Source organism: Protopterus annectens, chromosome 5.part0, assembly GCF_019279795.1.
Source record: "Protopterus annectens isolate FY-2018-M chromosome 5.part0, PAN1.0, whole genome shotgun sequence".
NCBI classification, from domain to species: Eukaryota; Metazoa; Chordata; order Ceratodontiformes; family Protopteridae; genus Protopterus; species Protopterus annectens.
Window position 1 is genome coordinate 363,627,746 of NC_056735.1, and position 27,993 is coordinate 363,655,738.

At 41.6% G+C, this 27,993-nt stretch overlaps 1 protein-coding gene across 1 annotated transcript in view; it reads left to right on the forward strand.

Moving 5' to 3' along the window:
* The window catches only part of USP9X (ubiquitin specific peptidase 9 X-linked), a 5,037,693-nt gene that overhangs the window by 3,776,613 nt on the left and 1,233,087 nt on the right, over positions 1 to 27,993 (forward strand). Inside the window, exon 32 of the mRNA XM_044071835.1 lies at positions 2,450 to 2,485. Within this exon, the coding sequence (XP_043927770.1) occupies positions 2,450 to 2,485 (36 nt within the window). The remainder of the gene's footprint in view (positions 1 to 2,449; positions 2,486 to 27,993) is intronic.

The window sequence follows — 27,993 nt, forward strand, 5'->3', positions numbered from 1 at the left end:
ATTATTTAAGCAGGACTAAGGATTTCAGGCAGTCTCAGCAGTTGTTTGTTTCTTTTGCTTTGAGTTCTCAGGGCAAGCCTGTGTCAAAACAAACTATTTCTAAGTGGATTGGGTTTTGCATTGCATTTTGTTATTCCCATCATGGCAAGGAGATTCCAGCTGGGATTAGGCCTCATTCCACTAGGGCTACTGCCACTTCTACAGCATTTCTAAGGGGGGGGTGGCAACTAAGGATATTTTGGAGGCAGCTACTTGGAGTTCAGTGCATACTTTCTCTAAGCATTACCACCTTCCTCTCTACTCTAAATCTAGGGCTGGTTTTGCCACGGCTATTTTGCAGGGCATGTTGTCAGCTCCTGCTTCCTTATGATTTGCCAGCCTCCCTTACCTCTGCTTTGGGATTCTACCCAAGTGTTAGGACTGCAGCAATGTGGTATGAAGAACATAGTACAGTTTTGTACCTACCATAAATGTAGATGTTCGAAGATCCACATTGCTGCAGTCCAATTTACCCTCCCTCCTTCCCCTCTGTGTTTAGGGGTGGTTGTGTGGGTGAGGTTTATACTCTTGTAAATTTGTATATATTGTATATATATTTGGTGCAGGAGTGTGTAGTGTTTTTTGGTTTTAGCCTTATCTTTTTAGGGTCTTCTGACATCTGGGGCAAGAAAAGACTGAGGATATGACGTCGGTCATGCGCATTTGTACCCTGACGTCCTGACGTCAGACTAATGCGCCTTGACCGACGTCAGCCATATACTTTGGTATTCGGGCCGACTGGGACAGCGGACTACCCAAGTGTTAGGACTGCAGCAATGTGGATCTTCGAACATCTACATTTATGGTAGGTACAAAACTGTACTTTCTGGATGGTAACTCTACAGTCTATTCTACCGTTTCTGAGAGAATGCGACTGGATGTGCTCGTTAGACCTCCAGGACGCTTACCATCACATCAAGGTCCACAGAAGCTCCAGGAGGTTTTTGCGCTTCTGGCTAGGGGCCAGTCACTTTCAATTCAGAGACCTACCCTTTGGTCTCACCACAGCCCCCAGGGTGTTCACCAAGTTTATGACGGTCGTAGCGGCTCACCTGAGACTTCAGTGCTTTCAGGTATTCCCCTACCTAGACGACTGGTTCTTCGCTGCATCCACCAAACGTCTCTTGTGCCAGGCCCTACATTACTTCCTCAGTCTGGCACACAAGTTAGGCATCACAATCAATATCAACAAGTCCCACCTGGCTCCGGTTCAGATCATAGACTTCATCGGGGCACAGTTGGATTCGATTCAGTCAAAGATTTTTCTCACCCTGGAAAGGATAGAAAATTTCAGACTCCATGTATCTGCGATCTTGGATCACTCGATAGTCACGGCAGCCGATGTTCTCAGGACCCTGGGTTCAATGACAACTGCAATCTCTATCCTCCCTCTTGCACGTCTTCACATGAGAGTCCTTCAGTGGAATCTGGCAGTTCAATGGTCCTGGCTAGACCTTACGATGAATTTCCACATTCAAATCAATTGACATGCAGAACGTCACTCCAGTGGTGGCTTCAATCAGCGGACATTTTCGCGGGGTGCAGCTTCCTAGCCCCTCTGGCTCAAGCCACAGTGAGCACGGATGCTTCCCAGCTTGGGTGGGGGTGGGGGGGGCACTTCCTGGGAAGAACGGTCCAAGGCACGTGGTCCCCTCCAGAGACCAAGCTACACATCAGTGTCCTGGAGATGAGGGCAGTGCTGTTAGCGTTGAGAGCCTTCCGCCCTGTCCTACCTCTGGGGATGGTAGCCGTTCAATCAGACATGTCTGTAGTCTGGTATATAAACAAACAGGGAGGGACCTGATCCTACCCCCTTTGTTGCGAGGCCATGAGGGTTTGGAAGTGGGCCATATCCACCAGCCGGTTTCTCATAGCAACGCATATCCCGGGACGTTCCAACATTCTAGCGGACAGTCTAAGCAGGGCAATCCTTCTGCCTTACGAATGGTCTCTGAAGCATTCAATGGCGGAGAAGATCTTCCGTGTTTGGGGTCAACCTTGCTGCGATCTTTTCGCATCTCCTTCCAACGCGAAGTGCAGCAACTTCTTCGCTCTGATCCCCCCTCCGGGGGATGTCCCTAGGGATGCTCTGGTCCATGCTTGGACTCCCAGGTTACTGTATGCTTATCCCCCATTACCTCTTATTCCGAAGTTCCTTCAGAGAGCTTGTCAGCTGCAGTGCAAAGTCATTCTCATAGCTCCCTTCTGGCCGCGTCGTGTTGTTTCCCTTCCTATGGTCTCACCTGTTGTCTCCTCCATGGACTCTAGATCCATGCCCAGATCTGATCTCTCACCCGTCGGACTTGCCCCTGCCCAACCTGGACAGTCTCAAGCTGACGGCGTGACTGCTACAGTTCGCATGATCATCAGGCTCCCGGACTTTCGTCCCCTGTTAAGAATATTCTAGTAGCTTCTCTTAAAGCCTCCACTAGGAAACTCTACAATAGTAAGGGGAGACGTTTTTGCATTTGGGCCTTTCAGTGCAATCTGAACCCATTTACAGCACCGTCCCGGTCATACTGGATTTTCTGGCTGATCTTTTTCGATCAGACACAAGTGCTTCCACCATCAAGGTTCAGCTGGCTGCCATCTCTAATTTTCATGTGGGTGAAAATAAGGTTGCTTTGGCTTCTGCCAAATTGTGTAAAGCTTTCTTGAAGGGCACTTTCTTATTGTGACCTCCAGTTAAGGAAACAGTGCCCCCCTGGGATCTGACTTCAGTCCTTCAGGCCTTGACCTCTTCCCCCTTTCGAGCCAGCCGGATCAGTTCCAATGAAGTTTTTGTCGTGGAAAATATCCTTCTTGGTCGCCATCACTTCAGCCAAGAGAGTTTCAGAGTTACAGGCCTTATTCTCCTTGCCCCCCTATTTGGTTTTCCACAAGGATAGGGTTTTGCTGCGTATGAATCCTTCCTTTCTCCCCCAAAGTGTCCTCAGCAGCCAATATTAATCAGTCTATAAATTTACCAGTCTTCTTCTCAAATTTCCAAAATAGAGGTGAACGTAAGCTTCATTTATTGGATGTCCATAGACAGCTTCGTTTTTACCTCCATAGGACTAAACCCTTCCGGAAGTCGGATCAATTGTTTGTCTCCTTTTCTAAACCATTTTTGGGCAAAGCAGTTTCGAAAGTGTCCTTAGCAAGGTGGATCACTCTTTGTATTGCACAGGTTTATAAGGGCAAATGTTTATCTCCTCCTGGTGTATTGAAGACTCATTCCACTAGAGCAATGGCCACTTCTGCAGCTTTTTGGTCAAGAGTTCCGTTAGACAATATCTGTGCGGCAGGGACTTGGGCCAATTCGCACACATTCATATCAAATTTATAAATTGGATCTTATTTCTAGAGGTAGAGCATCCTTTGGCTCTGCGGTGCTCAGAAATATCCTTCCATAGGGACCTCCCAGGAATACTAGTAGCTGGGGACTCTGTCCCATATGTGTAGAATGAATGAAGTCAACTACTTCAGATAAAGAAGTTATGTTCTTACCATAACGTTCCATCTGAGTAGTAGACTTCATTCTTCTGCACCTTCCTTCCCTCCATCCGCCTCACTCTTCAGGTTTTTCCTGTTTAGGATTGTGGTTATGTTGCCTTTTAGTGTCAGCAAACTCGATCTGGGGCTAGATAGGAGGAAGTGATGTAATATAGGTAAGGGAGGAGCTTGGAGCTGATGCTTGAAAAGTTTTGCCGGCACGGATCCGAATCGGATCCGTATACCCATATGTGCAGAAGAATGAAGTGTGCTACTCAGATGGAACGTTATGGTAAGAACATAACTTCTTTTTTTTTTGCACAGATTAAGTCATGTTAAGAGCAGAAATTTTAATCTATGATTGACCTTGCAAATAGGTGCTAAATGCATACAGTGATGTATGTAAACTTATGGAAGCAAGACTCGCACGCAAATAAAAAAAAAAAAGGTGCAGACACTCGAGTGCTTGAAGACATTGTACAACCACCCATGACATTCAGTTTGTATTAGTAAAAGTAACAATTGCTCATCTTTGCAATGTTGCTTTCATGTAGAATGGTTCAGTAACATGCCAACCAGTACAGTTTGGCCCATACCAACACCACAGTTGTATAAATCATGTGGTTAGCAACAAGGACAGAAGTTCATGATAGACTTGCAGGATCACTGTTGCAGGTTACTGCTAGCCGGCACACTGCCTACCTTGTGCAAAAGGCAAGTACAGCATTGGTGACACCAGATTTAATAAAGGCTTATACTCTGAAACTTGTTACTAAAGACAAACCAATGAAAATCATAAAATAGTAACAGAGGTTGGTTTATTGAATACATTACCTCAGGACTACCGTCTCAAGACAAAAATTGGACACCAACTTAATGCAAGATTGATTGTGGTGTTGAGTCCACCATTTACCAGCATGTATAATGAAATGCCTGCAAGTCATGCAAGAGGCTGTCACAGTCAGGGGATACAACTACTGTATGTAATATAGTACAGCCAATTATTTTCAGCATGGAAGGAAGCAGTAAACTGATTTTGTGTCTGTCTATTTTGAAGGAATGCCATGCCATAAAGACTTGTTCAGAGAGTCAATGCACAAATCATGGTACATATTGTTCAGTATTCATGCACTTGGACCACAGCTTTCCTTGTCTGCACAGCAGTATCACTGAAGATCAAGACAAAAGTATAAGAGTACATTCATTGTTTTGTATGGAAAGTTAAATGGAGTGTTGCCACATCACATTGCTGTGTACTATCTAATGTACTGAACAATTTTGTCATTTTTGACAAAAACACATTAATAAAGCAGTAAAACCAAAACAATTGTTTGAATGCTTTCCCAGCCCATTTATTTAAAAACCAATACAATTTTGCAGCTTTATTTTGGCAAACAGTACAGAGTCTCTTTAAATGATATTCATCAAGTCACTGAGGTGAAAACTGTCATACCGATACAACTCTGGTAACTTGGAATTTATGGACTTATGGTGAATATAACATATCCTTTACACACCTTCATCTGTCCTCACATAAAGCTGTTGTACAGTCTTCTGATTTTATCATTGTAACTTAGTACTTCGTGCCCTCTTCTAGTGCATCCTTTGTATAATATCGGACCATACAGTATGCAGCTTAGGCCACCATGTAAGCAGTCTGCCCAAGATTCTCATTTCCCTTTTCAGATCCACAAGGGGGCATGTTGCCAGGTCATTTCTTCCCAGATGCAGTACAAGAATATCTTCTGCTTCACCACTGGCATATTTCTTCCACAGCACGGTTAGCAGACCATCCCACTGCAAACCTATTTTCCAACCCAGGACACCTCCATTTCTGACTCGATACCCACAGATTTTTTGCTCCAATTTCCATTGCTTTTTTTCAGACCCAGTACACACAGGTATGTTCACATATCCACACCTGTAGAGGTTTATGATGGACACCTAGACCAACAGAGACATAGAAACATTAACAAGCAACTACTGTCACCATTATGCTTACAGTGTAGCAAAGTAGAAAACACTGCTACTGCAACACACACTGTATATAATACTCACCTTCAAGCTGCATGACTTGCTGCACTGTGCATTTTTCATGTTCCATCACAGTATCCACACCGAAAGAAGTGAAATGAATGCCATTAAAATCTGTTATGTAATTTATTAAATGTCATGTTCTGTTAGCAAGTAGTACACTGCATTGTCATCTCGATTATGCACTGAGTAATTTTATCAGAATGGACATTCCTACACATGTAAACCATAAGCCAGTGGTGTCACACAAGGGTGAAAATGAAAATGGATTTAAAAAAAACCAAACACATCAAAGTCCAATGTTAGCAAATATTGGATAAAAACACGAACAGGTTGAGGTGCGGTAAAAGAAGATACATAAACTAAAAAATATAACAACAGATGACGCACTGTTAGTATTTGTTATATTTTTTAAAGTCCAGTGTTAGACACTGCTTAATTCATAAGTCCAAAAATATTAATAGTGTTGATATTCAGCAGTAAGCCATTTATCACAAATAGATCTGTCATGGGCACTTGTCAAATACAGTAGTCTGCTGTAGACGGTACGATTTCTACTCTCACAAAGAAAATGATATGTTAGTAAACTTAGATTGCATATGTATGCCTTCTGCTTTTTACAGTGGATCCCATGTCATGGATGAAAACTCGCAACAAACTTCTACATGTGCTCTTTAAGCAGGTTATAAATACAAATCCAACATCAGCACACACTAACAGATACAAGTGTATATTTCATAATATATACATATGTATATACATACATTTTTGCAACAAGTAAATCTGGGCATATACATCGCTTCAACACGCAACTATATGCATATGTCCACCACCATCTACACAACCTCAGGATGGTTCTGCTTTCAATATGAAGCATAATGGAACATCTGTCATGCCTGCTGCAGTCTGATCTGGTGCTATAGTACTGAGCCAGCAACTACAGCAGCAAATATCACTGTTACATAGCCGCATAATGTCAGATACATTCCAAGTGAGAGGAGTACGATGTTGAGATCCTATGTTACACAGAAATACACTAAATCACACAAACGCTACTTATGTATGGGTATGTATTTAGTTAGGCATATATGCAGACACATTTGCATAAACACCACAACAGACACACATTTGCAGTTGCACTTGCATAACCACGCAACCTATCCACCTAAACCAAAATTGTCATACACATACATGAAAATAAGTATGCATGCGTACATGCATATCTGATATACATTATGGAAATGTGATACCAGTTTATATATTTGTCTCTTAGTCTGTTTCTCTTTTATAGAAACACACATATATATGTAAATTTCAAATGTATGCTAATATACGTACATATTAACACACAAACATATACACACATAAGTACTCCGACACACACACGTAGCTAGAAGCCCACTCTCGCACATATGTATTCACAAGCATACTTTTTTCAGTATTGCGTATAGTACTTCTGATATACATAAGTTTTTTTCTCTCTCTCTCTCTCTATATATATATATATATATATATATATATATATATATATATATATATATACACACACACACACACTAGTGTTTGTGTATAATCACACAGACACGCACAGTAATGTTTACATGTGCTCCTTGGTAACTGTATGATGAATTAAATTCAGTGGTACTTTACCACAGCCACATTTCACTTGGCTGCAGAACTGAGCATGTACTTTATCCAAGGATCATATTCACATTGAATGGAAGAAATGTTTTCCCATGGTTCTGCCACCGCACATACATTCTGCTCTGTGTTTCACAAGACTGCATAAAAGCGCTTTCTACTAACATGAATCAGACCTCCTTTCAGTGGGGCGAGGCAATTTGGGTTCAGACCTCTTGACACATTTACCTAAGCAGCAATAAATTTAAAATGCAAAACTTTTGATTTTGTTTACTGTTAAATTCACTTTTTTAAATGTTAAAATGTGTTCTTTTCTGTGGGCAGCTTACTAAATAAGTTGCTGATGAGTAGGCCATTTTATATGTGAGAGACTGCTCTTTTATCTACAAATTTTAAACTGGAGATGAAGTATCAAGTAAAGATCAGTCAGAAAGGATTGAATACCAGTAAGCCATGTGAAATACGAGAGAGCTCTTTTATGTACAGATATTCAACTAGAGACCAAAAACTATTCAGCAAAGGTGAGTCAAAGAATTGAATACCAATCCTCGGACAGCTGTTGTGTTGAAAATGCAAATTATGTTGAGCACTACAGTACTAAAGGTACACATTCATGAAGTGGCCAGAGAAAGCTAATTGTGGAATGCTGATTAATGTAGCTAGTAAAAAGGAACATTTTTTATTCCTTGTTTATAGATAAGTGGCTGTATGTCTCTTATTTCCTCCAAGGAAGAAGAAATGACTGAAATGCTGACAGATGTGAAAATGTGTCTGAGTCGGTGTGTCACCAAAGACATTGCATAATTTGCTGCAATGGAGTGTGTGTTAGGGCTTCACTGGAATATTACAGTCCAAATGTGTGATGTTCCAATAAGCTAAGAACGTGAGGGTTCCATAACAAGGTATTGGAAGCTATATAAATGACAAAGGAGTAGCAACAAACCTGTTCATTTATACTCTGTCCTGGTCTGACATTTACAACTATGATGTTGTGTTTGTGTGTGATGTATTATATATGAGGAGTTTGATTTATTTATTGAATTTTTGTAATACATTCATATTTCAGTGGAGACCCGTGGAGGAAGCTGCAGTAAAAATATGGTGCAAATATGTAATGCATATTTACAATACTTTACAAAGCCTGACATAAAGTATACAATAAACCACAGGGAAATACACCAGTTATGCAATAATCAAAAGAAAAAAAAATGATAGGATACTGAAAGGTATGGAAGTATAGTCTTCTGTTAAAAAAAAAAAACACAAGGTAGTAAGAAATATGCTGAGCATACGAGTGGAAGAGAGCTGCTGTTGAAAGGTATATATACATAGTATGAAGAGAAGGGCTGGCTTAGGAAGAATATAAACCAAGTTGAGTAGGCATGATCTGCCCTTGACGAAACCAAGCTGGGTTGGGTCCAGTGTCCAGAGGTTTTAATATATCACTGTTGATCATTTCCATGATGATTCTTGCCATGGCTTTACATGGAAGACTAGTGAAACTTATGGGTCTGTAGTTTCCAGGGTCTGGAGATGGCTCACCTTTCTGCAAAGGGGTGACTGTTGCTGTTCTCCATTCATGAGGCATGAATCCTGTTTGGTGGCTATAGTCAAATAGCAATTCTGGAGGCCGTGATGTTCATGTTTCATGCTATTTAGAAGGCATTCTGGGATATTGTCTGGGCCCATTGATGCAGTGCTCTTGGCCTTAGAGAGAGCATTAAGGATCTGTTCTTAAGTGATAGCAGGGGGAGTTATATTTGTTGGTATTTCTTGAGGGAAGGTTAGGGGGGAGAGAGGGGTAAAGTTGGAGCTGAATTTATTGGCCAGTAGATTTGCTATGTCTTCTGGCTCAGTATAGGTGGATGTTCATCATGTTTCACTGTTGCAGTCATTACACTTGGGTTATCCTGCTGGCAGGCTACCCGCAGTCAGCCTGAATTCCAAAGTCCTGGTCCGGCGTCGGTTGCTGTCACCTCTTCCCTGACGTCAGTGCGCCAGGGGTATAAAAGATGCAGCCGATGCCATTTTCTTTAGTCTTTCTTGCCGCGCGGTGCCCAAAGCAAAAGCAGTTCACAAGTGCTGGTCGGCCGACTCCTGAGATTTCGAAATGGAATTTCAGATCCGAAGTCTTCAATAAAGCTAAGTACCCCGTTGGGAAACACTTTTCTTGCTCCAAACCGATGTCAGAAAAAGTTAACAATTGTATTTCTTGTGGGAAGCAAATACCTCATAAAGATTTTCATTCTTACTGTATTCCTTGCCTAGGCCCTGACCACGACGTTGCTAGTTGTTGGTTTTGTGCTAGATTTAACCAACGCACTGTTAAGCGTCGGTACGATTTTGCATTTCATTACTTTGGCCGTAGGTTTAACTATATGATGCCGTCTGAACAGCCGACAACCGGAGTTCATAAAAAGCGCAAGGATAAAGAAAAGGACAGGCATCCGAGGTCCAAAACCGACGACGAAGCCTCTTCTAGGCCGTTCGCCGGTTCTCAGTGAGGCACTTTCGCAGCCCCTGATACCCGCTACTTCAGAGGCACAGGCCGCCTCCACCTCCCACGATTCACTGGAGGCCTCTTGCAGGGCCGCAATTACAGGTTCTGTCATTAGAAGGCACGCTTGGTTAAAGGAACAGAATCTGCCTGATCATGTTAAAGCAAAATTATTGGATGCTACATTACAGCATGATACTTTGTTTGGTGTTAAGGCAGAAGAGGTGTTGAAGAAAATGGAGGATAAAGCTAAATCAATGCAGACAGTAAAGGATTTCTTACAGATACAGCCGCCCAGATTTAGCAGGAACTGGCCTTCTAAGAATTGGTCCTTTCCAGTGTCAGGCCACAAAGAGGCAAATACGGATGCCCTAGAGGCAGACAACAGCCCCAGGGCTCATACAGGCCCAAACAATGGGGTTGCTTCTACCTCCAAAAGTGGAGAAGACAAATCACAGCATTATAGGAAACAGTTCCAATGACTTCCCTCTGCCAATGCCAAGCACTTATCTTTTGGCAGTATCCTTAGGGGGAAAGCTAGCACTTTTTCCACAAAATTGGCACATGATCACCCAGGACAAATGGGTCTTAAATATAGTCTCTCAGGGCTTACAAGTTCCACTTTCACACCCTTCCAAAGGCAAAAGGTATGCCAGACCTGCCACACAATCAATGGGCAGAGGTACAAAAACAAGTTTCGTGTCTCATGGACATGAGGGCTATTCAGCCAGTGCCACAGCAAGAGCAGGGACAAGGTTTTTACTCAAGACTTTTCTTAGTACCAAGAAAGGACAAAGCCTGGAGATCAATTCTGGACCTGTCTATTCTAAATACTTTTCTGGACGTTCAAAAGTTCAAAATGTTGACTCTGCAGCAGCTTCTGCCCATGCTGGGCAAGAGGGCTTGGCTTGTAAATTTGGACCTCAGAGGCATGCCTGCATGTCCCAATCAGACAATCTTGCAGAAGATACCTCAGATTCATAGCTGGCTCAATGCACTACCAATTCTCTGCACTGCCCTTTGGCTTATCTACTGCGCCCAGGGTCTTCACAAAATGCCTGGCACCAGTAATTGCATTTTGCAGAGAAAGAGGAATTCAAATATATCCTTACTTGGACGACTGCCTTATTCAAGCAGAGACCAAAGACATTCTACTAAAAGCACCTGGCGTTTGTAAAAAGATTACTAAGTTGCCTAGGGTACACAGTAAACAAGAAGAAATCAAAACTAGTACCCTCTCAAGAGATAATATTCCTGGGTGCAAGCTTAAATACAACTGCCCAGATGGCTTATCTCACGCCAGACAAACAAAGGCAACTGACTTCTTACTTCGAAAGCATGGCAACAAAGACCCAGTTATCTGCAAGAAAAGTTCTGCAGGCTCTGGGCTACATGGCATCCTGCATTCTACTAATTCCATATGCAAACTGCATGTGAGGAACTACAATGGTATCCAAACAGTGTTTGGACTCAACATTGCCACAGCCTGGAAACATTAATTACTCTCATTCCCTGCCTCCAACAGGAGTTTCGATGGTGGGCACAGGCCTGTCACCACAACAAGGGACAGCCATTCACTTTACCCACAGCCAGGCAGACACTAACAGATGCATCAGATTATGCTTGGGGGGCACGCATGGCAGGAAAATGTATTCAGGGCGCATGGCCCACAAGCCAAATGCATCTTCATGTCAATCAGAAAGAGATGCTAGCTGTACAGAATGCCCTGACAGCCTTCAAGGACCTACTTCATCCGGGACAACTGCTGATAAAGACGGACAATACTGCATTCATGTGGTACATAAACAAGGAGGCACGCATTCCTACCCCCTCTGCAGACAAGCCATGACTTTGTGGAACACAGCATTGACTTATCAAGTACACCTGCAAGCACAATTCCTGCCAGGAAAGACAAATACTTTGGCAGACGAACTAAGCAGAAATCTCCTGGATCCTCACGAGTGGAAACTAGATCCACAAATCTTCAGCATGATAACAGGGAAATGGGGATGACCAGACATAGATCTATTTGCCTCCCCTCACAACTGCCAGCTACAGAGATTCTGCACTTGGACTTATCACAAACAAACATGGAAAGTGGATGCCCTTTCATTCAGCTGGAAAGCCCTTACAGTATATGCCTTCCCTCCTCTGCCTCTCCTCCCCAAAGAGAAGCCAAAAATTATCCTGATTGCCCCAGACTGGTCACGCCAGCATTGGTACCTAATCCTAAAGAGCTTGTCTCAAGGCCCAGCCTGGGCATTACCTGAAATCCCTCATTTGCTGACGCAACAAAACAGTCAGATCCTGCACACCCAACTCAGAACCCTAAATCTGGCTGCATGGCGGATAATGTAACCATTCAGAACACACCTCTCTCTAAAGCAGTTATGGATGTTAGTTTGGAGGCCAGGAGGCCCAGGACCAGAAAATCTTATGCAAAAAAATGGAAGAGATTCTGTGCTTGGAACCAGGCGCAAGGAATTGACACGCTTGTACCAAATATTCCTCAGATTTTACAATACCTAACTGAGATGCTGGACAAAGGCCTATCCTTCTCATCAATTAAGACCCATGCCCCTGCCATTTCAGCTCATTACAATACCGACCCACCTATTTTTTCTCATCCACTGCTAAGGCAATATCTCAGAGGGGCCAAAAACATAAGACCTCCAAGGAGAGCTCCAATACCTGCATTGGGACCTCAGTTTTGTCTTGGAAAAACTCACACTGCCTCCTTTTGAGCCAGCCAATACAGTTGAGATAAAATACTTATGGAAAACAGCTCTTCTCCTAGCAATAACTTTAGCAAGAAGAGTCTCAGAGTTGCAGGCACTAATGGCTGTGGAACCTTTTATTATTTTTCATCCTGATAGGATTTCTCTAAGGACAAACCCAACATTTATGCCTAAGGTAGTGTCCAGTGTGACTCTTAACCAAGCCATACATTTGCCTACCTTTTATCCAAACCCACAGAATAAGGGGGAGAGACTTCTGCATTCTTTGGACATACACAGACAGCTACGCTTTTACTTGGACAAAACTAAAGCTTTCAGAAAGACTGAGCAACTCTTAGTGGCATATGCTGCAGGATCGCAAGGAAAAGCTATTTCAAAGCAGACTATTTCAAAATGGATAGGCCACTGCGTTCATTTCCATTATTCACAACATGGCAAATCAGTGCCTAAGGGCATTAGGCCACACTTTACCAGAGCAGCAGCCACTTCAGCAGCCTTCCTTAGAGGAGTACCAACCAAGGACATTTTAGAGGCTGCAACCTGGACTTCAGTGCACACTTTTACAAAGCACTACCACTTATCTCTTTACTCTAAATCCAGAGCAGGCTTTGCCACTGCAGTTCTGCAGGGCCTCATAGCCACTCCTAATTATATTTAGGCCCAGCCACCCAACCTCAGCTTTGGGATTCAACCCAAGTGTAATGACTGCAACAGTGAAACACAATGAACATAGTACAGTTGTGTACCTACCATAAATGTAGATGTTCGAGTGTATTCACTGTTGCAGTCCAGGTTACCCTCCCACCATCCCCCTTTCATTGCCGGGACTTATCTGTACTTCTCTATTCTATACAACCTATGCGGTGTATTTGGTTGTAGATGAAGGTTATGTGCATGCTTTTTTATAGTCAGATTTTTTAAGCCTACCTTTTTGGGGGCACCTGACATCTGGGGCAAGAAAAACTGAAGAAAATGGCTTCGGCTGCATCTTTTATACCCCTGGCGCACTGACGTCAGGGAAGAAGTGACAGCAACCGACGCCGGACCAGGACTTTGGAATTCAGGCCCACTGCGGGTAGCCTGCCAGCAGGATTACCGAAGTGTAATGACTGCAACAGTGAATACACTCGAACATCTACATTTATGGTAGGTACACAACTGTACTTTACATTTACAATAAGCTCTGCACACAATTGTGTATTGCCTTTGAGGTTGTGGACATAACTAAAGAATGCCTTGTGGTTGTCCTTGAGCTGGGAGGCTAAATTCACTCCAAATTTGGCTTTGGTAGACTTTATTTGCCCTCTGAGATATTTGTTTAGTTTGATGAGAGTGCTTTTATCCTGCTGGGTACTACACCTCCTAATTTTTGCCATGATTTTCTTCCTTCTGTTATACAGCCTATTGATTTTGTAATTCTACCAGGGTGGCTTGTTTTTTTGAGTTCCGTACTTCTTCCTTGTGGGTACAGCTGCCTCTGTGCAGCTATTAACATGCTTGTACAGGGTTTCTGTGAACAGTTCTGCATAGCCAGCAGTGTTCTCATGGTGTATGGGGGCTTGAAATTTTGCCAGGTTATCACTTAATAGCAGGAGATTACCCTTTGAATAGTATCGGAGTATTCCAAGTTTAGCTGGGGGTTCAAGATTTGTTTTTCCTTTAAAGTAGACCATTTTGTGGTCTTGCCTTACCAGGGAAAGACATTACAGTAGGGGGTGTGTAGCACTCTCCAGTATCAGTGAGGACCAGATCCAGTATGGCTGCATCCCCTGGTCGATGTATTTACTATCTGGTTCGGGGAGTGTCTGTACAACATCCAGGAATCTCTGTGCCTGTGCGTTTGGTGTGGTATAGGATTCCCAGTTAATAGTGGGGTAATTAAAGTCACCCCATGAATGTGGTATTGGGTTGGATGGTTAGTGTTTCTAATGAGTTTAAATATGTAGTATGGGTTTCCTGGGTCATAGAAGGGGCCTTTAGCTGGCAAGGAAGTGATATTGGATTTTGCCTATGGTGATTTGAACATGGAGCACCTCAAGTGCATTGTCCTTTTTGACCAGCCTTGAGATATATTTATTTTTGAGGTAAATAGAGACACCTCCACCTTTAGTTCCTGCCTGTGAAGTAGCTGTTCTAAATGTGTGGAAGGCATTATATCCTTACACTGTTGTTGTGCTCTCCGCGGCTTTAAACCATGTCTCAGTGACCGCACAGACAGCATTCTCTAGGGTGAAGAGAGCTTCTAGGGAGTGGAGTTTTTTTTGTTTAGATTCATAGCACTGAGCAGCAATACCATTAGCTTGTCTTGGTTTTGATTTGCTATATCGGAAGTACTTTCAGTTTGGCATTGCCTAAAAAGTGCACTATGGGGGAAAGCAATGTTTTTAGGTAATATTCAAAAGTAAGAATGGTCTTTTATTATAATAGGTTCATAGGTTTATACTAGGCTATCTGCCCTAAGGCATTTATAAGCCTAGCCCAAATTATTGTGGCTTACGCCACCCCTTATATGAAAAAATACTGTGCCCATTAGTTTGTTGTGCCTCTGTCCAGCAGTGACCCAGAGATGATTCCCGGGGTAAACCTACGATCTCCCATCCACAGGTCTAGATTTCTCTTGAACAGAGTCAGCGAGGTGCTCTGCCTCACATGGACCGGGATTTTATTCCACAGCATAGGGAGTCTCTGAGTGATAAATCTATCCCTCCAGCACGTCCTATTTATATCCGTGCTAAGGTTTAAGTCGCTTGCTCTAGTGGTTTTGGTGGATTTGGATTTTTGAGGTGGAGCATGTCCATTAATTCCGGGTTGGACATGGCCTTGTATGTCAGGCACATGTCACCTCTGAGCAGACGGTATGCGACTGAATAGAGCTGGAGTTTCTTCAATCTGGCAGCATATGACAGATTTTGGAGTCCCTTTATCCTTTTGGTGAGGAACTTTTGGGGTCTCTCCAATTGCTGCAGATGTCGGGTGAGATACATCCCGAATGGGGCATTGTACTCGATCATTGGTCTGATAAGTGAAGAGTACAGGGGAACAATGACCTCACTAGATCTGGATGTAAATCCCTTCATGATCAGGTGGGCAATGTAGAAGGTCTTTCTAACCACTTTAGCAATGTGAGTGTCAAAAGAAAGGCCACTGTCAACCTGGGTCCCCAGGTCCCAGATAACCTCTTCTGTGCTTAGTGGATTGCCACCTATATGGTAGCTTGGGGTTACCTTGTTTTTCGCGAAGGGTATGACTATACATTTTTGGCGTTTAACTTCAGGCCATGGCTCTGGCACCAGCTATCTGTTTCCGTGAGTCCCTTCTGAAGGATATCCGTGTCCGATGCACTTTCCACTATGGCCCAGTTTGCAGTCATCTGCAAACTTTGTCAGCCAAAGTCCTCCCATGTTGGCCTGTACTTCTGAGAAGTAGATGCCAAACAATAGGGGGCCAAGGACCGAGCCCTGTGGGACACCACTTGTGACCGGCTTGGAGTCTGACACAGCGCCAGCAACTCTAACCCTGTGGGTTCTGTCCTTAAGCCAGTTTGCAACCCATCTTGTGACATATGGGTTTACATTTAAGCTGGTAAGTTTTTCTACAATACCCGAGTGGGGTATTGTGTCGAAGCCTTGCAAGGTCAAGGTAGGCTGTATGGACTGCCTTTCCCTCATCAATGGCCTTGGTGACTATTTCGAAGAAGTCGACCAAGTTCAAAAGGCATGACCTTCGCTTGACAAAGCCAAACTGGGTCGGGTCCAATGTCTGCAAGTCCCCTATATCTTTGTTTATGATCTCCATTATGATCCTCTCCATAGCTTTGCAGACTAGACTTGTTAAGCTTATGGGGCGGTAATTACCAGGGTCCGTAGAGGCGCCACCTTTGTGGAGTGGGACCACAGTTGCCGTACGCCACTCCTTGGGCACGTATCCTGTGGTAAGGCTGAGATTAAACAGCTGCCTTATGTGCGGGTTTAATTCCTCATTTAGCTCGTGTAGCACACAGCCGGGGACACCATCCGGTCCCATTGATGCTGTGTTTTTAGCTTTAGAGAGAGCAGCTTTCACCTGCGCATTTGAGATGTCCGGGAGGCTACACTCGGCTGGGATAGTTATCTCTCCTTTAGGGGAGAGGGGTGAAGTTTGCACTGAACCTGTCTGCCAGTATGTTGGCAATGTCTGTGGGTTCAGTGATTTTTGTATCATTTTGGACTAATTCTGAGCATATCTGTGAGTTTCCACCCAGGTTCCTAACATAGCTGAAAAAGGCCTTATGATTGTCCTTTGAATCCATGGCAATTTTTCTCTCAAAATTGGCCTTAGTTGATTTTATGAGTGCTCGTATTTTTTACTAATAATGATCAGGGGTGACTTCCCTTTTATGGATTTTGTTCTATCATGTAATAGCTTTCTCCTCTTATTGTAAAGTTTGTTAATGGCTGGGGTCCACCAGACTGGACGTTTGCCCTTTGTGGAAAGAGTCTTGGTTTTATTTGGGATTGCCTGATCCATGCAGTCCTGGAGGTGTTCATAGAAGGCATTTGTAAGGGCTTCCGCAGCTTGGGTTGTGGTTTCCTCTGACTCAGGGGCCTTGAAGGATACCACACCAGTCTTGAGTAGTGTGAAGTTTGCTTTAGAGAAGTTCTTCACTATGGTCTTTTGTTTGGGGTGGGGGCGGGATGTGGATTTCCAGTGAGATTAGTTTATGATCAGATCTCACCAATGAGGGATATACTTCCGGTGTGGAGCATTTTGTCCCCATGTTTGTGACAATGAGATCTAGTATATTTTCTCCTCTCGTGGGAACAGTGACTAGCTGTTCCATGGCATTTGAATTTATGAACTCCAGGAACCGTTGGGCTAGAAAGTTAGGGCTTGAGTAATGTTCCCAGTCTATATTCGGGTAGTTGAAGTCACCCAATATGATGGTGTTTGGAGATACATTTATACCCTCCAGTGTCTTCAGGAAGGCTGTGTGGGGTTCCTGAGTTTGAGAGGGTGGCCTGTAGCATGCTACAATTTGTAGAGCAGTTTTGCCTATTGTTAGTTGCACCTGGATGGTTTCAAGCTTCATGCGTTGCCACCAACCTGGAGGTGTGAGTATCCTTTATGAATATGGATACACCCCTCCTTTTGTGGAGTGGTCCGGGTTTTGGGGCGGAACGCATGATATGAGGTAAAACCTAATAGTGCGGGGTGGTCTCAGGAGCCTTGCCCCAGGTTTCAGTTACAGCACAGACATCGATGTTCTCCATACTGAGAAGGGCCTCGAGTGCGTGCATTTTGAGATTTAGACTTCTGGCATTGAGCAGCATTACCCTCAATTTCTTCCCATTTTTGTTTTCTAGGGTGGTAGGTTTAGAATTTGAGCCTTGCCTAAAAAGGCACTATGGGGGTGGCAAGAGCCTTAGCCAATATCCGGAATCCCAGGGGTGACAGGTGCAAGCCGTCCCTTGCGAAGCAGCGTGGCTTGTCAAGCATGTCATCCCAGGCAGACAGACACTGGATCCCCTTTGAATGACACCAGACATTAAGCCAATTGTTAAAGCTGATCATCTTGTCTCTATATTGTGGCATCATTCTTGGTGAAGGAAGGATACTGCTCAGGGTTAGGGTCATACCTGCCTGGGCTACATAATCAGAGAGCTCCTCTATGTCTCTTTTCATGCAGTCCAGGGAGGTACGTCTCAGGTCGTTCACACCAGCATGGACAATGACTGTGTCATATAATGATTCCTTTGCACATGTAATCTTGAAGTTTCCACTACTTATTTCGTAAAACCGAGATTCTACCTAAGCTGCAACTTACTTTTCCCCTCCATTATAAGAATTTCATTATTCCTGCCCCATGCATTTTGCTGACCTCAGATTTATCAATAAAGCAATTTGCTAGGTAACATAAATTAAAACAAGAAGATATAAAACAGATGTTAGGAAAACTACTGCTTATATAACGATGCATATTATACAGTACATAAATATTGAAAATGTTTTTGCAACCTAATACATATCTGGACAAATTCTTCAGTTAAGTGCCATGATTTCTGTGGAACAATACTACTTTGCATTTCTCCTAAGCCAGTGGTCTCCAGCCTTTTTTGAATCATGTGCCAGTTTCATGTAAGACAGTTTTCCAAGGACCAGCCATTGAGTGAGCGCTCATAATAAGCACACAGTAATGCCCAACAGGGTGTGTGTTAATGTGTAATCATTGCCCGCCCAGGGGTGCTGTAAGGGCTGACTCCATAGAAGGCCGCCATCTACACCCCTGGAAGGGCATTAATTACACATTAGCACACATCCTGGAGTGCATTATTGTGCTTACAAGTCTATGCAGATGACCTGAAACTGGGTAAAGTTAGAGCATGTAGGGATCGCTATCTCTGGGAATGTTTGTTGTCAGACTTGTAGAAAATTTTATAGGAATGAGAAGTGTACAAACTGGCTCTCAGAGAGAGCAACAGATGCATGGAAGAGACTACCAAACTACATTAAGTTGCACTAGTTTAGAATTTTTTAAGAACAGCCTGAGCAACTCTCTTGGTATATTGGCAGGCTAGAAGGGTATTAATGCCTATGCTTGAAAAAATAGTTGTATGTATGTACCTGTTAGGAGGCTGCTATCATATTATAGCAAGATGATATCAGTTAGGGACCAAAATGCTATTGTATTTTATTTATTTTTATTTTACATTTGTTGACCCGGATAGTCCGACTGGATACATGTCCATTTTCAGCTGAGGCCCAGGGAGAAAAGCTCCAAACTTATAAACAGATAAAGACAAGCAAGTTACAGTATATGCACAAACATATTGTATTAACATACAAGTTACAGTCTCACATTTCAAGCCTATGAAGAATACAGTTTATATTCAGAAGTATATACAAATAAGTTACAGTTTCACTTATCAAACCTATAGGTGCAGCTATGTACAGAGCAACTGCAAAGATGTTAGAGTTTCTCTTTTCAAACCTTTTACTGTAAGAGGTAAGTTGCTGTGAATAAAATATTGCAGGGTTATGGAAGTAGATTAAGCTATAGTCCAAGAAAGAATTAAATAATTTATTTTTTATCCTCCTTGCTAGTCACCAATGCAGACAAGTTGGCCAAAGACCCTTAATGCCTCTCTCTCTTTATTTAATATCAGGCATTTGGACAGCCATTCAGACCTAGGTCATCTGTGGTATAGAAATTATCCAGGTTTTGCAATAACTAACCTGTTTGGCCCAAATGTTTTTTTAAAAGGAAAGCGCCATGATTCTGTAAATGTATATTGCCCCTCCCCCCACTTCAAAACCAGTAATCCTGCTCAGCTCAAATTCACAAAAACTGAAGAAGAAACACGTCATAACTTTATTTCCACAGACATAACAGTTAAACTTTTTTACTTAATATTTCAACCTGCTTAGAAGTTCTGATTTTTCTACCACTGATTTCTGTCCCACAGCCTATGTCAAAGCCACTTAATTATCATAAAATATTTTTTTGGTTGTTGTTGTCTAGCACAGCAGACTTCATGCTGCCTCATATCTTGCTGCCCACTTTTGTGCCTTATTTGAATCATCTGTTTTCCAGCTGTTCAAGTAATCTAAGCAGCCTAGAAACTTAAAATCTCATAATTTTTGAAGTTCTTCCAATGGCTCAGCCACAGCAGTAATTTTAAATGTATTTTTATTGATTTTCAGCACTGGAGGAATCAAATATGCATGTGTGTAGTCTCCCATTTGGTACACTATTATTTTCTAACAATTGTTACAATAATGAATCCATGTACATTTCTCTCTCTGCTAGTAGAGTATGCCTCCTTTTTGTCCAGTTTTACCCTCTTTTTTCATGTATTACTTTCCTCCCTCCCTCAATTTGAGTTATCTATTTTACCTCTCCCCTTCACTCCCTGTCTCAGTTTTTCCCATTCCATTGTAGCTTTTTTTTTGTCTCATTCTGATTTTCATTATCCCCCTACATTGTTCTCATTTTGCCAGGGTTTCTTTCCTTCCTCTTCTAATTTAACTAATCTTTGTGATTCTTGGGGTTCGTTCCACTGCTTTTCTGTCCCACCCATTTACTGCTGTAGATTTGTTCACTCTGCTCAAAATTTTTGGTCTGTTTCTTCATGGTGTGTCTTTTCCTAAAAGAATACAGCTCCCACTTATTCTGGAATCCTGTTCATTTTTCCTTCCATTTCTTTATTTTACTATACACATTTGCCTTGCCCATCAGCTTTTCCCACAGCGTGTGTGCATGGTTCCAGCTTTCCCTGTGTGATGTCTCCAGCAGGTGTCATTTTCCACTTTTCTTTCATGTTTCATTCTCTCACTATAACTCTGGCTTCTTTGACCATCCTCCAGACTTCCCCCTCTTTTTCATCTGGTGTCCACTCTTCTTTCTCCCTTTTTTCATTTTTTTTGCCACACTTCCTGTTCCTTATATAAGCCTAGGGTCTTATGCATCATCCGTTTCCTACCTCCCTCTTTTTATCCCACCCATTTTTGAAACCATTTCCTTTTGTTTTCACCTACTTCTTTCCTTCTTATGTTTCCCTTGTTTTGATCACTTCTCCTTCTTAGTTGATTTTCTACCAGTTCCATTCCACCTGGTCCTTTATCTTCTCCCTTTCCATCTCTTTTTAGCATCATTGGATCCTTTTTCTTGATTTACTTGCATTACTAGTTTTATTTTAGTCAATTCTGTGATCGTAATCCCCCTCTCCTCCCGTTTCCTCCCATTCCCCTGTCCTCCATATTTTTATATATATATATATATATATATATATATATATATATATATATATATATATATATATATATGTAAGGTCTCCAAAAAGTCCATATTTCTTCGACAGTTTTCCCTTCACCTCTGGTAGCTCAAACTAGGAATGACTTATTCTTATTTCTCCCCTCCTGTGTTTCTTTATCTTTCTCTTTTGCATGTTTGCCATATCCTCCTCAAAATTTGTGCTGCTCCCTTATGGTTGACTGAATAGTTCCAGGCATAACTTCCCATGTCTGGGATTACTCAAGTTATTCACACTTTGTGTACTGTTTGCCTTACAAATTCTGGCAGTTTCCCACCCCTGTATCAACTCGTCACACTTATTTAGACCTCCATGATTATCCCAACCCGACTGTCTGTCTCTCTCTCTCTCACACAGATACACACACATACACATTATATATATATATATATATATATATATAGTGTGGATTGCTTTCCCCGTATCACTGTATCTCTCTCTCTCTCTGTCTCTCTCTCATACACACACGCACTCTCTCTCTTCTGCTTTTGTGCACACATTCACTCACACATACAGACAGAAACGTACACACATACTTTATTACTGTTTCATTTATTTTTATTTTGCAATTGCTAAACGGCAGAAGTGCTGCTTAGCGACTGTAAAATAACGTCTCGATCAAGTTCACTGTCACACACATACACTCGTGCGCGCACACAGTCCCTTCTGCTTTCACACAACAAAATATATTCTTTTATGCATGCATTCAATCACAAGATCACTCTCAAACAGTCTCTTCTGCTTTCATGCATGCATTCACTCACAAGGAGGCAGAAACATAAACCCACTTCTACACGTACACTTTTCTGATCAGTTGGGCTAACCTGCTCTGAAATTACTCGTGCCCGCAACTGTACAGATTTTCGCAGAATGACAAGATTTTTTGCCTCATAATTTTGGTCTGTTATTTCAAATATTTGTGTTTTTCTGGCAAATTAGTGGAAAATCATTAAATATTAAGGTTAGAAAATAATGATAGACATTTGAGTTTTAGACTTCATACCCTTCAGAAAATGTATGCTAATGCAAAACTTATTGTTCTATCAAGCTTCTAAGTTTGTAAGAGCAATATATAAATTGTGTCCCTATTTTTGGCCCTTTATCCCACTTTTGTTTATGGCTTTGTCCAGATTTCTTGCTGTTAGAGGTGGAGAGGTATGCCTGAAAGCTATTTGTCCTCACCTGTACATAACCATGTAGCACAGGCATTAATTGTTGCTGAACGGCTGCTGGAAGATTTCTGGCACAGCAGCAAAACTTGAAATAAACGCTTCTTACCATCATTGGACCCTGCTATCTAATGCTCTTCAGGCCTGCTTTCATCTGTCCCGAGCAGTCCATTTGGCTGTGACATTCAGCCCAATGCCACAGGCAGTGTGCCTGCTGCAGTTTATAATCTGCGCTAAGTGGACAAGACCTTTATCCATAAAACTACTCATGGGGACAGTTACAGCAGAATTTGCTAGGCAACACAGCATACATACTTGATTTCTGCTTATTGACATACAGACAAAAGTGCTTTATCAGTACTGGGAAGCAAAGCAGCCAAACTCAGGAGCTGGGAGTGTATGGTGTAGTACTTTATGTAAAACAGTTATAGAAGTGCAGTAACTGACAGCAAAGAGAAACAAGTAACCCACCAAGCCACGTATGTACACAGACATTCTTAGCATACCATTTTTTAAGGACATCTGAAGTTTAGATAGATAAAGCAAATCATTTTCTATAAGAAACTCAGTGGTGGCTGGTGACTTCAAATCAAAGGGGGGCTGCAGGAGACAGCTGAATGGGTGTGGCCAGCTAGAAAGGGGTTTGGCCAACTAGAAAGGGTTGAAGTTATGTTACAGAAATACTCATCGACTCGCCAATTATTTTACATTCATCTTAAAATACAGATGAAAACGTATTACAGTTTGGCAAAGATATAATTACAACAACAGTGAACAGCAGGGCAATTTGTTTAATTCACACCCAGCTCCAATTCCCATTGCCTACCCCACCCACAGTATCCGATTTGATCTTGCGAGGTTCAAAACAAAAACAAAAAAACAGTGCTGTCATTGAGGTCAGTATTTCACATAAACAGCACTCAGTTCAGAGCTTATGGTTGATCTTACTTCAACCAAATGCACATTAGTCTTGCAAAACAAGCTAGAACTGCAGTCATTCCATTTGCACATAAGCATTCCCCCATCCCAACTGCCTCCCCAGAGAATCTGCTTTGAGCCTACAAGGTTTAAAATAATGAAAATAAAAGACCACGGTTACATTACTATATTTCTTTTAAATCACATAGCCAAGAACTTGCATGTGATCTTACTTCAGTTCACCCATACACACAACTCATGCAAAATTAGACAACAAAACATTGATAAGCCATCCTAATTTATCTTGACTAACCCTGTAAAAAAATACCAGGTTAAAAAAAAAAAAAAAAAAAAAAACAGATGTCATCCACAAATGGCTCTCCAGAACACACTGCATACCTAGTATCTCTTTGACTCCTGCCAGGATATTATGTTAAAAAAAAAAAAAAAAAGTCATCAACAGCCCCCAAAAGACATGGATCACTAGCAGCTGGATCAACAGTCCCATACCACGGATAGTGTATAACATGTTCCTTAAACACTCTTTAAAAACCTCATTCTACGCAATTCATATTTCACTCCAAAACTGGAAAAAATATTGGCTCTCAGAAATGACTTACAAAATTGACTGGTCTTTCAAGCCCAATGTTTTAAGAACTCCATTATTATCTTTCTAACAAGAAAGCCTATATTCCTGCAAAATGAACACCTCTCTAAAAATCAACAAACTTGCTAAAGCCAAGAAAAAACTCTTGTTACTAAAGAACTAAAACACTATTCAAACTTGGGAAATAATGCATGGAGAAAGCAGAAAACATGCTCATCCAAAGAAGCAGGGAAGCATTCATTCATTGTTAGAAACGTGGATGAAATGAATCATTGAAGGCACATGGCTATACACCTTCAGTCTAGCCCTACTAAGTAAACCAAAACCATTGTGGACCCTAGTCAATCATGGTATTGGACAATTCTTCTATTAAAAGCACTCTCATAGATAACAAAACCCCATTCATGTCAGTAACCCCACCACTAGTTACTTCCTAAAAGAGCTCTCAAATTCCATTGTACCCCGTCCACATTCCTCACACAGCCTGCATGCACAAGTCCCTGATCTATCTACATTCTCTGTACCATTTAACATAACAGCATCAAACATAAGTAACGGAGAGTGTTAAAAGCCATATACCGTTTGATGCAGCCATTAGCTGTTGTGGCATGCATGCACAGTTTATCTCCATATGTAAAGATCACACTCTACCTCTGTTTAATCAAAATCAGCATGCCCACCCAGTGTTAAGCCATTGATAAGGCAGTCCCATAGTCGCAAAGCTGTCTTCTAGAAACAACTTGTCTATTTCTCAAATTCCCCACCCTTGGGAAATATTCAAAAATTTAATATGCACTCAGCTTTGTGAATAATTGCATGACCATACAGTACTCTCCAAAAAAATCAACATTTTTTCGGCCTGTAAGGAGCACAATGACTGCATTATGTACCTTCTTTGGAATGCAGACAAAGGTAACTAAATCACTGTCTTAACTAAGATATTTCACCTGACCTGGTAGATCACTACCATCTCAACAGCTCACTAATTCATGCCAAAATAAGCATGCAAGCCCTTCCCTAGTTGAAGGAGTTCTTCTCTAACAGAAACTTTACAGTTCTCAAAATCAGCCTTACCCCCCCCCCCCTAAAGGTGTCCTTGTGGATCCTTCTTCTCTCCAGTTCTTTTTATTACTTCTTAAAAACAAGCCGTCAACTATCCTACCATGTATGATAATTGTCTTATATGCTGCTGATGATGTTGCAATCTACAGATCCAGCTTATGAAATACAACTATTGAAATACAGCTTGACCAAGATCTGCGGCAACTCTCCTCTGGGAGACTAGCTAACAAATTACTTTTAAACACTAAAAAACTTGAAGCAATGTTCTTCACCTCTCTGTAGAAGTGAAGTACAAAAACAGAACGGGTATCTAGTTAGTTCAACAGCAAAGTTTCTTGCACTATGTTGAGGATATTAAGTCCAAAGTCAACTCGGTGCTATTCTGGGTAAGGGAAGTATTGCACTTTCTTACCCCTGAGTGAAGGTTGCTCAACTTGAAAATGGATTGTCTTTAATTTCATCAGTCTCTAAAAATGAACCTGTTATCTTTACAAAACACACAACTGAAAGTGGGACAAAGGCCCAAAAATAGGGACAAATTTTAAATATTGCTCTTACAAACATAGAAAGTTGATAGCATAGTAGGTCTTGCATTAGTATGAATTTTCTGAAGGGTATGATTGAAGTCACTAAATGACACTAAATAATGACATTTGAGTTTCAGACTTCATATCCTTCAGAAAATTTAGAATGATGCAAAATATGTCAGTCTAGCAGCTTTCTAAGTTTACAGGAGCAGTATTTAAAATCTGTCCGTATTTCTGAGCCTTAGTTCCCCCATTATTTCTAGCTTTGTCCAGATTTATTGTGCTGAGAGGTATGCTAATCAACTAATACAATTTCCCTTAGAAACTTGTAATTTATAGTTGTTCTCATACAGTACATACTGAAAATACAGCATAAAAGTAAACAAACATACATTTATTTTCCATCTAAAAAAAAAAAGTGTTCAATATGTGCTTGACTCTACTAACTGCTGCTTTATACAAGAAAATAAACACCCATACTAAGTAGAAATATTCTAGCTACAACTCCACACCTCAACATAAAAGAAAAACCTAAGACGGAAGAAAATAAAAACAGTGTTTATTTTTATGGGCTCTTGTAGTAAACCTAAGCTTTTCTGTTTGAGAAGTCCATGGAGGGTCAAAGCGCATGCTAAGAAATCTGAAACTCAAATGTCTGTCGTCATTTTCTAACTTCAATCGTTAATGATTTGCCACTAATTTGCCAGAAAACAACAATTTTATGAAAAACGGACCAAAAATGTGATGCAAAAATCTGGATATTCTATGAAAATCTGTACAGTTGGGACTGAGGTATGTAATATGTAATGTAAGCAAGTGCAACTTAAAAAGAATTCTTATTCTACTTAACTTTTTTTACTATCCTCCTTCACTGACCTGCTATAATTTATTAATTTCCACTTCTTTTCCTTGCTTTTCACTTAAAAAGTGCTCTTTCTGTTTTTTTTTTCCAAACCCAGCAACAGGTGAAACAAGTTGAAGGTGCACCGCACTGCTCTGTCTGCTGTCCGATCGAACGAACTCCAGTTTGCTGCTGACTGTTTCTCGGTCTCTTTTTCCCAGCACGCAAAGCACAGGAAGAGAGGGAGAACCAATCAGTAGCCATGCAGCCATCCACATCATGTACATGACTGCGGGCGAGGCAGTCCGATCCCCTTCCACTTTATCACGGTTACAAACCGCATAGACTTCTGGGCATCTGTACACTGATAAATTGCAACAAAACACCGCGGAGGCTAGGAACACAAACGACACTTAAATGGAAAAAACAATAACGTTACTGTTTTTTTTTTCCATTAAAGTGTCGTTTGTGTTCCTAGCCTCCGCGGTGTTTTGTTCTGAGTTACTGGAGTTCCTTTTTGTCTGTCTTGTGGTACATGTGTACACTGATGCCTTCTCTTCTTAATCTGAACTGGTTTTACAGCAGTCTAGATTTACAGAAACTAGTTTTTTTTTAAACCCAGAACTCACCGAGCATGCATGTGTGCGCAGTTCGAGTTCTGGGACTTTAACAGCGAGTCAGTCGGTCTTGCAGCCAAGCAGTGTTATTCAAATGCTACTAAATATTTTATTTTTTTAAAAAATGTTAATCTTTTTTTTTTCTTTTCACAGCTGGGGGGGGCTGCAGCTCGATGGCACGAGCTGCCCCTGAGGAAACTATTGGGAGTACTGAAAGGGCATCGTTACAAATATTGTTTACTATAACAGTAGGGACATTTCTTCTGCTGGGCACTTGGTAAAGCTTGACAGTCAGGAATGCAACAGTCGTGGGGGGGGGGGGTGTAACACAAATGTTTTTACCGGTAAAAGCTTATTTAAGAAAAAAAATACACTTATGCAAGTTACTACAGTTCCTGTTTTTCCTTGTTTTACAAACCCTTTATCAACAACTTTCACACCAAAATAAATGCTCCAATATGGTTTTCACTCATGAGGGAAACTGTTGCTGACGGAGTAGCTCCCTAATAAGAACATGTGTTCCACAACGACGTGACCAATATTTTTATAACAGTTGTTACCTTGGCAAGCCGGTATACAGCTTACGCCACATTGTGAGCAATGCCTAAGCAGGTGGATCTACTCATTTGGACTGTGTTGAAAGTACATAATGAAGGAGGAGACAAATTCCTCCAGAAACAATGTGATGTACTGCCTCACGAATGGATGGGGGATGGGCTTTCCAGCCCTATGGTACCGAAGCAGCAGCATTGAGAATTGTTTATCTTTTTACTGTAATTAGAAAAGTGCCTGCACCTAATGTGAATTTGTAGGGATAAAAGAAAACCTTCGGTAGAGTTTTCATGTAGGTGAGGGTGATGTGTGCCTTTAATGGGAGAAAATATATAATACAGGGCAAATACAGTTGTAATACGGAAGGAATAATATATGCCTTGAAGTGTCCTTGTGATAAGTTTTATATAGGTGAGAGCAAAAGGGCCTTTAAAACAAGATTACAAGAACATTTAAGAGACATAAAAAAGTCTAAGATAGAAAGTCCT